Consider the following 14,389-nt stretch of genomic DNA (forward strand, 5'->3'; position numbering starts at 1 on the left):
TCTTTCTAAAACTTTGAGAATATCTAGCCCTTCTGGAAAGAAAAAAGCAATGTAGACTTAAGAGAACTCAAAAAGTTCCAGTTGAGGTGGGTGTGAGTTCAAAGCCAGCTTCAACAATTTAGCAAGACCCTAAGTAACTTAGTGAGACCGTGCCTCAAAATATAATATAAAAAGGACTGGGAAGCTAGGGTTGTGGCTCGGTGATAGAGCACTTGCCAAACATGTTTGAGGCACTGGGATCGATCCTTAGCACCACATAAAAATAAACAAATTCTATAAAAAGTGGTGAGTGGGGACTGGGGATGTGGCTCAGTGGTTAAGCACCCCTGGGTTCAATCTCCATTACAAAAAAAAAAAAAAAAATCCAGTTGAAAGGGACTTTTAGAAGAACAGGCCTAAGCTTTGGAGTCTATCCCAGATTCAGGTCCTTCTGTGCCACTTAATGTACATGTGATTTGGGGACTCAGTTTCCTCCTTGATAACAGGCCTATTACAGTGAAAATCATCTTAAAACTTCTGAAACCCTCTTCCCATCACCACTCTCTGGGAGCTTTTGGACAAAAGTAGGCAGTAGAGGAAGAGCATCTGGAGCAGCCTTCACATGGAGGCAGCTGGTGAGTTCCAAGCAAGGTGGAGGCCCTGACTGCTCCTACTGAGCACTCACCCCTGCAGGAGAGCCCTTCTACTCAGGACACTGTCTGCAAGTGCCAGAGCTCAGTTGGTTTGAGCAGGACCACAGCCTTCTGCCCCACAGGGGGTGTGGTGGCTGCAGCTGAGTGCCTACTTACATCCTGTGTGTGGGGTTGGCATGTGTGCCTGTTGCATGCCCCCATGTCTGCCCTCAAAGCTGTTCTGGGGCCGTGGTGGCACTGTGGGGTCCAGCTCTTGGCTACAGCTCTTGCTCACGGTCCCTGACTCCATTTCTGCCTGTATAGGGTTATTGGACAACTGGGGAGGAGACCAGGAGCTTGCTCTTAGCATCTGGCTCCCACCCCAGTCCTAACTCCCCTCTGCAAGGAGTCCTTCAGCACCATTGCCACACCTCAACTTTTTGTCATCCCCTTCTTCCTGCCAAAGGATCCCACTTTCCAACCCTGTGACAGTTTCCTTCAGTCTCTTGAGTAGTCATCTGCCAGCATTGAGTAACTTGAACTTTAGTTTTTGGTACTGGGGATTGAATACAGGGATGCTTTACCACTGAACCACATCCCCAGCCCTTTTTATTTTGAGACAGTCTTGCTAAGTTGCTGAGGCTGGCCTTGAACTTGCCATCCTCCTGCCTCTCCTCCAAAGTCACTAGGGTTATAGAAATGTGCTATCACACCCAGCTAGAATGTGATGGACTCTTAGACTCTTACGGCTGGTCTAGTGGCTACCAGGGTCCCTCCCTCTGGAGGCTCAGGAGGGTTTGGGGTGTCTACCTGGCCTAATAACTCTGCATGGTGGGGCCAGGCCAAGGCCAGCATGGCTGGACCAAAGTAGACGCAAGGCTCTAAAAGGCAAGGGGCAGGCTGTTGCGAGGTATTTGATCCTTTTCTGGTCTATTCTGGGAGTGGCTGCCTGGAGCTTGGTGGGGCTGGCCAAGCAACAGGGTTCTTCTGAATTAAATGTCTGTTTGCTAGAGGTTTTTTTTTTTCCCCCAGTGCTGGGGCTAGAGCCCAGGGCCTCATGTATTCTAGGCAAGTGATCTACCTCTGAGCCACACCCCCAGCCCCTTGCCAGAGGTTTGAAAGACTAGATTATTTGGATTTGGAGCATTCTAATTATGTATTTCTATTAACATTAAAATTAATTTAGTCTCTTTTATCTTGAAGTGCCTGAGGGATCCTGTCATTAGCTTTTGTGCCTCTTAGGCAACAGTAACCAATCAGGGCTTTAATGCGGCAGGAGGAGCTGTATGGAAAGAAACCTGTGCTGAAGCTGTGACAGCCAGAGTTCCCCTCACAATGTGAATTCTCTGGTTTTTATATGCTCCATATTCCCCAGGCCTGTCTTTTAAAGTCAGGCTGCCCTAAGAAAGGAGCCAGAGAGGTTTTGTTCCCTTAAGTTATAGGAGTCGTATGGTTGGGAGGAAAGTTCTGTGGGGTGCTGATTCCTCTCAAGCCCCAACTCCACATCCATCAATGGGAGAATTGGTGGCCGTTTGGTATTATTAGCTGCCACTGCAGATTAGCCACAGGGCTAGGGAGGTGCAAAACTAATGCTCCACGCTCACATGCCTCCCCAAGCGCTGGTCAAAAAGTCGCCCTGCTGCAACCCTGCATGGCTGGTGTCAGATGTCCTTTGGGGGAAGGGCAGTTGCTAGCCAGGGTTTTCCATGCCGAGGAGGGATGGTGCCCTCACTGAGCCCAGTGTGAAGCCACACTGACTGAGAGAGCACGTGGACTGGGCTGAGGGACACCCACCATTCTGGTTGAATAGTTAAGTGGCAACACAGGAATCAACCTCAGCTACCCAGTTAGCTGCCCTCAGCCACTGCCCCCTGCCAACTTCTCATTGTAAACAGTGACCTCTGTTCCAGACTGTCTATATTTAGCTGATTTTTTTTTTTAAATATTTATTTTTTAGCTTTTTGGCGGACACAACATCTTTGTTTGTATGTGGTGCTGAGGATCGAACCCGGGCCGCACGCATGCCAGACGAGCGCGCTACCGCTTGAGCCACATCCTCAGCCCCTGATTTTTTATTAATTCTTTTTGGTTATACATGACAGTGGAGTCCATTTTGATATAATTATACAAGCATGGAATATATTTTATTCTAATTAGGACCCCAGTCTTGTGGATGTACATGATGGATAGATTCACTGTGGTGTAGTTAATTATGAGACAGGATCTCGCTAAGTTGCCTTGAACTTGTGATCCTCCTGCCTCAGCCTCCCAAGTAGCTAGGTTTATTGGTGTGCGCCACTGTCTTTATGAGGCAGAGAAGCCAGGCTACTCTCTGCCACACCTGAGTTCCTGCTCCAGTCTGACTACTCTTGCCTGGGGCCACTGCTCCAGATCTGACTGGAGTAATGAGAAGCCTAAAGGCAGTCCAAGCTTGAGACTTGGAAGAGAAAACTTGGGGCCCCAAAAGACTTGTCTGAGGCTGTCACAGGAATATAGAAGTCCTTGGTGGGGATCCAGATGCAGTGTTTATAAGGCCAGGCTGGGGGAGGCCCCATTCCTGATGGGCAGAGTGGCTGTGGGGCCCTCATCAGGAACCATCTAAGGTAGACTTGGAGATTGGTGTTGAGGATAAATGAATTAGATGACACATGGGCTCCCTCGAAGCCTAGGATTGCAGGAGTTGATTCAAACACAAATTCCCTTCCTGACTTTAGACATGTCACTTGATGACTTTGAATTTTTATTTTTTCATCTACGTAATCAAAGACTTAGAATAGGCAACTCCAAGGTGCTTCCTAGCTGTGTACCTTCAGGCCTTCTATGGCAGTCTTTTCAGTACTGATGTGTTCAGATGCAAGTAATAGAAAACTAGTAATAGTAATAGAAAACATCCCAAATAGTTTAAAAATAAAGGAAACACATGAAAAAGTCCAGTGGAAATGCAGCCATCGGATTCAGCTTTATCAAGGTTCCTGCTCCATTTCCCTATGGTTCCTTCCCTTGCCTCCTTCACATTCCAGCTTGTCCTCTGGCCAGCTTCCTTCATAACCACAGTATGGCTCCCAGCACCTCCTAGGACAATCCCTAGCTTCCTTTCTCGGATCTTTTCTCAGGGTCTTTTTCTAAACATGGATTAAAAGCTCTGTGCTTTACTTCAGTTAGGGGCAGTGCAACCATCCCTCAGCCAGTTCTTGAGGCCCTGCACTTTATTAAGAAGGAAGGTCAGTAATATTGCCTAGGATGGACTTTGGTCACACCTGATTCCAGTCAGTTTTTCTCTTCCCTGCTGTGTAACTTGGAAAAACTCACTTCCCTTCTGAGTTCACATTTTTTGTTTGTTTGTTTAATTCCATTTTTAAAGTAGGAATAATGATCCTGGTCCCTATAAGTTTGGGTTAAATGAGATAATGGAGTGAAGTATCTTACATATAGTGAATACTTACCTTTCCACAAATGTCTGGTATACTAGCTGTGGTTAAAGACATATACGCTTTGGTCATGAATCTGAAAGCCTGATCCATGTCAGGGCATTGGGCAGCTGGGTGAAAGGTAAAGCAAGGCCTCCACCCAGACCCCCTTCTCACATGGGTTTGGCCAGCTCTGCTCATATCCATGTTCTTGGACCTCTTTCCTGAAGGACAGACACAAGACACCTGCTGTAAGTAGCCTTCTGCAGGGCTTCTGGCAGGAGGTGAGGAGCTAAAGCTCTCTGCACACTGAAAAAGAGCCCAGGACTGTATCCAGCTAAGGGAAGGCAGTATTGCCAGCAGCCACCCTCCTGGGCAGTTTTGAGCCCCTAGGATGTGGGCAGATGCTTTCTCTAGTACCATTGCCATCCCTACCCCCATTTGAGGGTTGCTCAGTCACATGTTCTTTGTAGTCCTGGAGTAGGAGAGAGGAGGAGGCAGAGCCACTGCCCACTGGCTTAGGAGCACAGGGCAGAAGAGCCTAGGGTCTCAGTAAAGTTGGCAGAGTTAACCTGTATGCTCCTCCCTTCCAATATGAAAGTGGTGTCTCTCTTCCGTGACTATTTCCAGTATCCCACAATGTCCCCACTTGCCAGCTGATCCACATGTCCTTTTTTTTTTTTTTTTTAATATTTTTTTAGACATTGATGGGCCCTTATTTTGTTCATTTATTTATATGTGGTGCTGAGAATTGAACCCAGTGCCTCACATATGCTAGGCAAGCGCTGTACTACTGAGCCACAACCCCAGCTCCCAGATGTCCTTTTGAGCACCCCTCTGCTCAGCATGGCCTCTTGCTCTCAAACCCAGGAGCTGATTGGTCACTCTGCCACCATTCTTTGACAAAAGCCTCAAATAGGAAGATTATTCTGGAAGCTGTGTTCATTCTTGAAAAACGTCAATATCCACCAAAGGTGACTGCTCTCTGAGAGCCACTGGGTCCCGTGGGGTCACACACCCTCTACTGCCCACGCTAACCAGTCATCTGGTTCCAGTTGGCTTCTTGCCTGTGTTGCTGCTGGGACACTGGGGAAGCAAAGGGAAATGACTAACCTGGGGCCAGGAGTCCTCACAGGGAACCTGGCTAACCATATCCTGGTGACTGTGGATCCCCTTGGGCAGTTTGTTCTTGATAGCATGTGGAGAGGGGCAGAAGAAATGTCCCCAGGTTCCCTGCCTCTGGAGCGCTGTGTCCTCCCCCGGCTTCCCCTAGTCAGCAGCCCTTCCTTTCCCTCCACACTGGTTGCTAGAGACTATTTTCTCACAAGCTGCTGAAACTGGAAAAGACATTCTACCTACAGTTTGAATGATAGATGAGACTGATGAGCCAGGCAGCGCCTCAAGAGGGGTTGCCCTGGCCAGAGGCCCTGGTGGCCTGGAGGAAGCCTAAGGCAGGCTCCTCCCGGGAGGCTTCTCCTTGATTTACAGACTGCCTGCACCCCGCTAGGCTTCTCCATCTAGAAACAAGGAAGCCCTGCTCTGTCAGGCCCCAGGGGCTCAAATCAGGTAATAGCCTGTCCCATGCTCTTTCCTAATGGTGCCATCACACACGTCTGGATTGTCACCGGAATGATGAATGTTGCAAGTCTGTATGTTGCTGGGGGTTCCGACTCGTGGCAGCTTTAACGTAAAAAGCCATCTGTTCTTGTTCCTCTCAAGGTGGTTCTGTTTCAGGACAAATCTGCAATCAAAAAAAATCTCTTGCACTTACTAGCTGTGGGACCCTGGGCAAGTGTCTTAATCTGTCTAGGCTGCTATTTCCCCATCTGTAAGGAGATGGTTAAAGATGTCCAGAGCTGCACTCAGGTGGCAGTTTCTTGGGGGTAAGGCTAGCCCAAGGACTAGTGGGGGCTGTTACTCTCGATGCCAGCCAGCTCTGTAGGCCAAGGTCATCAGACCCTACCACAGTGTGTGCTTTGGCCTCTCAGTGGGTCCCTGCTGGAGCGCTTTCCACTTTTCTTGAGTTAAAGAATAAAGGGTCGAGCATCAAATAGGATGCCCCTCTGGGTTCCAGGAGCTAGGGTAGCTGATGGAAAGGCAGGGCTTATGTTTTCCTCTCTGACCCCACCACACCCAGGACAGAGAAGTTGGGTTGTCTGGGAGTGAGGGAAGGTGCCGTTGGGGGCACGACTTTGTCCTCTCAGCCTCCATTAGAAACAGTTCTGATGAAGCTGTCAGGGTGCCTCCCTGATTCACCTTGCCCTCTGGGCATAGCCAGTGAGTTTGCTGGGTTGATGCTTCTGAATACAAACCATGGCTCCCAGAAGGCACTGCACAGGAAGGGGGTACCTCAGGACTCCCAGCCTGTCTTGAATCTAGGTCACCACCCTCCACAGTCCCCACGAGGCCTGTTCTCCCTCTTCCCTCATCAGATCTCGGCAGCTCTGGGTTCTGTGTTGCCCCCTTGTAAATCTGCATGTCAGAGTGGTGGGCCCCTGCTTCCCTTGTTTCCTGGGCGACCGGCCTTGCTCCCTTCCTCTTGGTGCTGTTGAGACTGCTTGCTATCTGGGCCCAGGCAGGTATCCACCCTGGCTCTGGATCCAGCTCACCTCTCCCCATGCTTTGCTCTGGTTCTTTTGCCTCTGGAAGTCTACAGAATGCACTGTGCGCACAGCCAGTCCTGCCTTACAATCTGCTCTTCTTTCTTGGTCACTACTTATCCAGCTTTGTTTGCTCTTTTGGAGACAGTGGTTGGCTTTTGGACACTCCAACAGATCCCTGCAGCTGTGGCCCAGGACACCAGCCCCCTCCCACCAGGGCCTCTCTCTGAGGCATATGACTGACTGCATCATCTCCCCTCTCTCTCCTCTCTGCCCCAGATCAGTGGACCATCCCCTGCCCGGATCCTCTCTCTCCACAGACTTTGGCAGCTGGCAGATGGTAACGGGCTGTGGCAGTATTCAGGAACGGGCTGTCCTGCACACAGACTCCTCTCTCCCTTTCAGCTTCCCGGATGAGCTCCCTAACAGTTGTCTGTAAGTGTCTTGCTTGAGGCAGGATGCTTCCCTGCCTGTATCAGAAACTGGGGAGCAGTCAGGAGTGCTGCTTAAGAGTGAGGCAGAGGCCAGCCAGGGAGTTGGCTGGGTCCCTGCCCCTCCCCATTTGCAGCTACAGACCCCAGGTGTAAAGAAGGCCCATGGGCTGCTAAGGAAGTGCATTGGGTTCCTGTTCACTCTTCCCAGCCACCAGAACCCATCCATGGGTGTGTCGGGTGCACCCCGAGGGAAAGCTGGCTGGACTGTGACTATGGCAGGTTCTATTTCTGTCCAAAGCTTCATCTGACATGCAGATCCTTTGAAAGCAGAACAGTGGGGCAGGAAGGTAGGTGTATGCTGGAGGCAGAGCCAGAATGACACTGGGTCAGCCTGGTCTGTGCTCCTCTAGGCAGAACCAAAGGCTGCTTGCTGTCCACTGCCCCCACCTTGTCTTCCACTTCTGCCTCTGGGCAAGAAAGAGGATTAAATGGGAAATAGATCCCAGCCTGTGAAACGCTCTTCTTTGAGGGCTTCAATATTGGGCTTCTCACTCTTGTAATGCAGCCCTCAGACTTTAACAGCTGTTTTGGGGGAACCCCCTGACCCCTTCCTGCTCTGCGACTTCATGGATATCAGGCAGGAGAGAGCCTCTGGTGCCCTGGGGAGCAGGGCCTGCTCCTCAGATGTGGCCTCCCTGGGGGTTCCTCAGAAAGCCTATCCCTCTCCTCCATTCCAGGTGCTAGGGACTCACCCCACCATAAGCACCAGAATTCAACTCTGTACCCTCCCATGCTGGCAGGCTAGAGGAGCTGGAAAGGAGGAGGAGCCTGGGATCCCAGCTTAAGTCTGACATGAGCCAGTCAGACCTTGCAATTCCAGAATGGCATTCCCCGGTCCTGGCTCTGAAGCTGAGAAGTCACTGAAGGGCTTTCAAGGCCACTAGGCATTCAGCTTCCTCTGCAGCCAGGCCCCTAGGCTAGAAGCAAGTTCTGTTAGGTTTCTGAAGGATAAAAAAATACTTGCCTATTTCTGTAAGGACTTCCTCTTCAGCCCAGCTGACCGCAGCGCCATCTTTGGAGGAAGCCCTGCCTGCTCTGCTTGATTGCACCCTGAAATTCCCAGGTCTTACCCACTGAGTCAGGCAGCTCCAACCCCAGCCCCAAGTACCCAGCCCATACCTGCAGATCAGGCCTCAGGGTGTACTCTTAAGCTTCAGCCAACCTGCCAATTCTAGGAAGTTCCTAGAGGACAGCTAGACCCCACTTGATCTCTAGGCCTCCAGGATCCTTGGTTGGGTTCCAGAGCAGCTCCTGGCGGCAAAGTCCCATAGTATGTGGGTTCAGTGACTTGGGCTTTGTTAACAGAGAAACTAGTTGCTATGCTCACCAGCTGTGTCTTGAGGTCTTGGCCTTGACTTCTCTGAGCCCATCAGCCCAGCTCTTGAGGAATGGTGCTGCGCTATCACCATGGCCTGTGATGTATCCCCAAGCCAGTCATGTATCTTCTCCGGGCTCCACTTTTCTTGTCTCTAAATAGGTTGGTCTCTGCCCCTTCTACTTCCCACAAGTGGGGGGCAGTGAGAGTGCATATGTGTGGACCTTCGGATGTTCTTTGTCAAGACAAACTAATCTATTCCTCCACTTACGCCATAAGGAGCAGCTGAGGGGACACACGTGGCCTCCAGCTGTGAAACCTGACTAGAAAATAAAGGTCTGGGGATGGGGGTCAGCTCAGTGGCAGAGCACTTGCCTAGCATACGTGAGGCCCTGGGTTCCATCCCCAGTCCTGGGAAAAAAAAAAAGAAAGAAAAGGTCAGGTGCCCTCAGGTTTTGCTCGCGGCGTGCAGAAATCCAGCATTGGCTCATTTCTCAGTGCTCCTGCAAGAGCTGTGTGACTTTCCCAGGCCCCAGAGCCTGCTGCTTCTCTCACATATCACTCCTACCAGTCTATTTCTCTAGGATCCTTTTGTCCTCCCCATACTATCATTTATTCAGACCTCCATCTGTTCCCCCAAGCCCTGGGGTACAAGTATTTTGGGCTTCAGAACTGGGGACATTGCTGCTGCCTCTGACTGGTTCCCAGGGAGGGATTGCCCAGGAATTGGTTCCTTGGGAAGAAATTAGGAGTAAGTGCTGAGGTAGGTGAGGTCCATGTCATGTAGGTGTGTAACTCCTGGAGAACAAACTCAGGTGCCTGGCTTTGAGTCCAGAGATTGGGTATGGTTGATATCTTGGACCCCTTCTATTAGAGACTGACCCTTCAGAATGTCAGACAGCCTCCGAGGAACTCACACTTTGATAAACCCCCATTTCTGTGTACTGTGTCCCTTCTTGACCTGTAATCCCAGGGCAAGGAGAGAAGGGCTTTCTATCTTCCGTCTGTGATCAGTGCCCCACGTGGCCAGGGGAGAAGAAAGAGATGGAATCAGAGCAGAGTGCTGGAAAAGTCGGTGTTCTTCCAGCAGTGTGTGAGGGGCCGCAGGAACTAAAGATATAGCTAGGGTCTAGGCGTTTCTAGTGGGAGACCCTGTCCCAGCCAGGGCAGCCCGCAAGTTTTCCCAGGGTGTGTCAGGTCCTTGCCTCAGGAGGGCCGAGGCCTGCTATCAGATCCTGGGGATCTCCTTCCTGCCAGGTGTAAGGCTGTGTCTCACCTGTTCTTACCAAGGAATAAGAAGCCAAGAGTTGTGAAACTCAGCTTCTTTCTGATCACAGTCAACACAGGGACAGTTATTTTTCCAGCACAAAGCCCAGGTCAGTGCTCCAATAAAAGATCTGCTCTAAGATGAGAAGAGAACCTCAAAGTGAGAAGAATGGCTAAAGGAACTAGCACCAGATATTTGGAGCCTGAACCACAAGGGTAACACGACCATGGGGTAGATCCTGGCTCTGTACAGTCGGAAGTTCAAGGATAGGCCATATGGAGAGAGGATGAGGATGTTGGATCCTGTCCTGGGGTAATACGTTCATTTTCTGTCCCTCCTTCCCCATAGGCTTGCAGCTCTGAGTGCCCGGGAGACGCGGCTGCAGGAGGTGCGTTCAGCCTTCTTGGCCGCATACAGCAGCACAGTGGGGCTTCGGGCAGCAGCCCCCAGTCCCTCTGGGGCCATTGGGGGCCTGCTGGAACAGTTTGCCCGTGGTGTGGGACTGCGGGGCACCAGCACCAACACCCTGTGAAGCACCCAGCCCACACGTTTCCTGCTCCTCTCTCAGCTGAGCCCTTAGTGGAATCAAAGCCATGCCTGGCCAAGGGGTCCTGTGAGGTTGGGGGAAAATCTCACACCCCCTCTCTATCACATGCACAGCAGTCCCAAAACTGAGTAGGGCCAAGGAAATGGTTTTCCAGCTCTCAGCTACCTGACATGACCACCACCCCATCTAGTCACTGCCTCCCACCCACCAGGTCTTGGCCAGGATTCCCATCAACTCTCGGAACTGCGTGGGTCTCCCTGGGACCTGTGGAGGCCATGACTTCATAGGGGATCCCACCCCAAGTTGTCCCCTGGGGAGGAGGGGCCACCTGCACTGAGAATGAGGCTGTTTGACACAGATCACAAAATAAAATCAGAGTCTTTGAACAGCCCTTGTCTTGCATCCTCTTCTGGTTGCTCTCTTTGTAGAGTTGTTGGGAATGTTCTCAGTGTAGAGAAACACCTCGTGTAGGATGGAGGGGGGGCCAGGTGAAGAAAGAGGGGAACTAAAAACTTGGATGTACCCTTAAATCATCTTTTTTAACAAAGTTAAATGACAGTTTAATGGCTATGATAACAGGCTATGCCTGTTACAGCGCTGACAACAAGATCAGCAAGTGACTAGTCTTCCCTCACTTGTAGCCATCAAATAAAGTGAGAATTCTGAGAACAAAATGAAATTTAAAATTCTAACATAGGTTTGTCATGGATTTTTTTACATTAATTATTATTTTTACGTTTTGGCAATACTGGGGATTGAACCCAGGGGTGCTTTATCACTGAGTATCACAGCCAGCCATTTTTTTAAATTTTGAGACAGGGTCTCACTAAGGACAGCTGAGGTCTCAGACAGGGTCTCAGCTGAGGCTGGCCTTGAACTCGAGATCCTCCTGCCTTAGCCTCCCAAGTAGCTGGGATTACAGGCATGTGCCATCATGCCCATCTTAATTACAGTTTCTTAAATATTTATGTTCATTGCTGATTTCATTATTGTCCTGATCGCCCCATGCTGGGCCTGGCCTCTCTTCTGAGTGACTGCTGAATACACCAAACACCACTGCATACATCATGCAGGACCAAGTCCCACAGGATTGTCCTTATAGCACTCTTACGAGCATATAAAAGGTCTGTCTTGCTCCTCAGACATGAGCAACTAACAATCTGCTTTGTAACATGAACTATAAAAGCAGCAAGAGAGGGCTGGGGTCATGCCTCAGTGGTAGAGCGCTTGCCTCACATGTGTAACACATTGGGTTCAATTCTGAGCATTGCATATAAATGAATGAATAAATAAAGGTCTATTAACAACTAAAAAAATATTTTTTAAGAAAGGCAGAGAGACTACCCCTGGTGGGGCAGCTGGCCCTTGACTACAGAGTTTACTTTTCTGCAATGTGAAATGAGGGTGGAGCACAGAGTAGCTACCCTTTCAAGGTGCACCTGCACAGGCTCCTGCCACTTGTTTCAGTGCCACACCAGTCCTCCTGGAGGGTACAATTGGAAGCCATGCCCTCAACCGAGAATGGGCACTCACTTCCCAATAGTCACAGCTTCCTTATTGGTCACTCAACAACAATCTACATTCATGATCCACTCACTTTCTGGAAGCTCCTTATAATACCACCAGTTGGCACAGTGTGATGGCACAGTGTGATGGCACATGTCTAGCAGCTCAGGAGGCTGAGGCAGGAGGATCACAAGTTCAAAGCCAGAAGTCCCTAAACAACTTAGACCCTGTTGCAAAAAATAAAAAGGATGGGGCTGTGGCACAGTGTTAAAACACCTCTGGGTTCCATCCCCGGTAATTGCAATAAGTTCTCATCAAGTTCATGACTCCACAAGAGGTTTCCAACATGTGCACTCATCTCGCACCCATGTCAGTCACTTTAGACCCCACAGTGAACGAAGCCCTTCACTGTAAGGGTGGATGAGGATAGTGGTCCCAAGCCATGTTGTGACTTTCTAAGTCACACGTAAGCCTCAGCTTAGATGTAAGACAACTCACTCTTGCCTTGGGCATCCTAGCTTCTGCTGTTGTGTGGAGCCTGGATCATGGCTGTTGCAGGCTCTTCCTTCATGAAGCAAACACATGAGGTGTTTCCCAAGCTGGTGTTTCCCAGTCCTGTGGTGCTGGGGCTTGCAACCTGCGTTCACCACAGCCTCCGTGTGCTCCAGCAGCCAGCCAGCCAAGGATGCCGACTCATGAACAGTGACCACCTGCTCTTTGGAGAGAATCTTGTGCTTTTTGGTAGTCCCAACAAGGATGCCCTCCATGGCTACTTGAAGTCATATGTGTGGATGGACAGACTCCTCTCTTGTGCAGCATGGACATGACTTCTTTACAGATGTTGGTGCCTCTGACTCCTGGTATCAGCTCCTCCAGCATCTAGGAGTAAAAGCAATTGGCCTGAGTAAGCTTAGGCTCTTCAGGTGCCACTCCCTGGTGGCTCTCCTTTCCTAGTAGAAGATCAATGGAGACATTTCAGCCTAGTCTCCAGGTCTTATCTGAGCATTGTCATGTAAACATTGGCTCAACTTGACACCAGTTTTATGGTTTGGATATGAGGTGTCTCCCAAAAGCTCATGTGTGAGACAATGTTGGAACCTGGGCATGGACTGAATTCTCTGAAACTGTGAGTACCAAATAAACTTCCTTTTCTAATAGTTCTTGTTGGGTCTTTTGGTCACAGGGATGAAAAAGCTGACTAAAACTGCCAGGATGATGGATGCCATGTGAGGTGCCCATTCCAGAGCAGACAAACCAGCGACCTTTGCTGGGTGCAGCCTCTACACTGACTTTCTCCTACAGCTTCCCCTTTTATGGACTCAGGAGTGGGAGAGAGTCCCCCAGGCCCACCTAGAAAGGAGCACTCACTCCTTTCTTGTGCCCCTAACTCTTGAGCCTGCACTCCCCAGCTGAAGTGGGAGAAGTGGTTCACAGGCTTGAGTGGACCCTGGGTCCTTGGGGAGCCAGTTTGTCTGCACAGACTCCAGTGTTGCTGAGGTTTAGCTGTAGGGTTGCTGGGGTTGGAGGTCTTCATCTTTCAGAAGGTCTGAGGCAGCGTGGCCTGGTACAGCCCCTGCCCCTAGGAGCTGCCCATGATGGAGGGTCTGGCTTCTGGGGTTCTGGAAGCAGCACTTGGTGTACATGTCCAGAGAGGGAGGGCCTGAGTGACCACTACCCTCCTTTATATGTGGGCTGGAGTAGACTGCATCATGACAGTATCAAGAGGATTCAAAGGCATTCGCAGAGGGTTCGTACAGTCTTTTAAAAGTCACCATTTCCTGATCTCCTTTTTATTTTTATTTTTTTTTTGGTGGTGCTGGGATGGAATCCACGGCCTGGCACATGCTTGGCAAGCGTGCCACATCTGAACTTCACCCCAGCCCTCTGATCTGACTCCTAACACGAAAGAGGTCATCAGTGTGAGTATTCAAATGTCAAGTAATACCAGTGCACATTTATTTATTTATTTAAACCTTTATTTTATTTATTTTTATGTGCTGCTGAGAATCGAACCCAGTGCTTCACATGTGCCAGGCAAGCACTCCACCACTGAGCTACAAACCAGCCCCCCAGTGAACATTTATTGAGCACTTTCTCTGTGCCAAATCCTTCCCTTGGGTTATCTAGATAAAATTTTACAGTCCCCCAAGTAACTGCTATTATGACCTTTCCATCAATGAGACCATGCCATAGAGATGTTGAGCAACATGCCCAAGGTCACACAGCTAACAAGAAAAATATAACTTTTCATATTCAGAGACCTAGTTAAGCCAGGAATAGGGAGAGGGACAAACAGTTTGTTGAGGGAGAAACTCAGGAAGAGACGAAGACCCCAACACCCACCAGTTACCCCAAATGGTTCAGAACCACGGACAGTTCCGGGGGCTTGGGTTTCAGCGTCCTGGAGAGGTAAATCTCCTAAGGTGTAGATTGCAAGTGGGGTCTAGGTAATTTTCCCGGCCAGCTCCCGTCTGCTCCAATGGGGCGGGGGCCGCCCGCAGGGCCGGGCGGGGCTGTGCTGCCATCTGGAGCCACTGCTGCCGGCGGCCACTGTCAGGGAGCAAGCGGCGGGAGCGCACGCAGTGCTGGAAGGAGTACAGTCGCCGCCGTCGCCGCCGCTGCGGCGGCACATGGGCCGGCCT

At 50.3% G+C, this 14,389-nt stretch overlaps 1 protein-coding gene across 9 annotated transcripts in view; it reads left to right on the forward strand.

Annotated features, from left to right (window-relative positions):
* The window catches only part of Mtmr14 (myotubularin related protein 14), a 47,641-nt gene extending 37,014 nt beyond the window's left edge, over positions 1–10,627 (forward strand). For 5 of the 9 annotated variants that reach the window (XM_015494984.2, XM_048787077.1, XM_048787080.1 and 2 more), the window contains 2 exons: positions 6,898–7,053; positions 10,043–10,627. In XM_015494984.2, coding sequence (XP_015350470.1) covers positions 6,898–7,053; positions 10,043–10,226 — 340 coding nt within the window. In that variant the 3' untranslated portion in view covers positions 10,227–10,627. The remainder of the gene's footprint in view (positions 1–6,897; positions 7,054–10,042) is intronic. The other 4 variants (XM_048787079.1, XM_015494985.2, XM_048787083.1 and 1 more) reach the window with 2 other exon arrangements.
* Positions 10,628–14,389: the final 3,762 nt, after the last annotated feature.

This window comes from Marmota marmota, unplaced genomic scaffold, assembly GCF_001458135.2.
Source record: "Marmota marmota marmota unplaced genomic scaffold, marMar, whole genome shotgun sequence".
Lineage (NCBI taxonomy): Eukaryota > Metazoa > Chordata > Mammalia > Rodentia > Sciuridae > Marmota > Marmota marmota.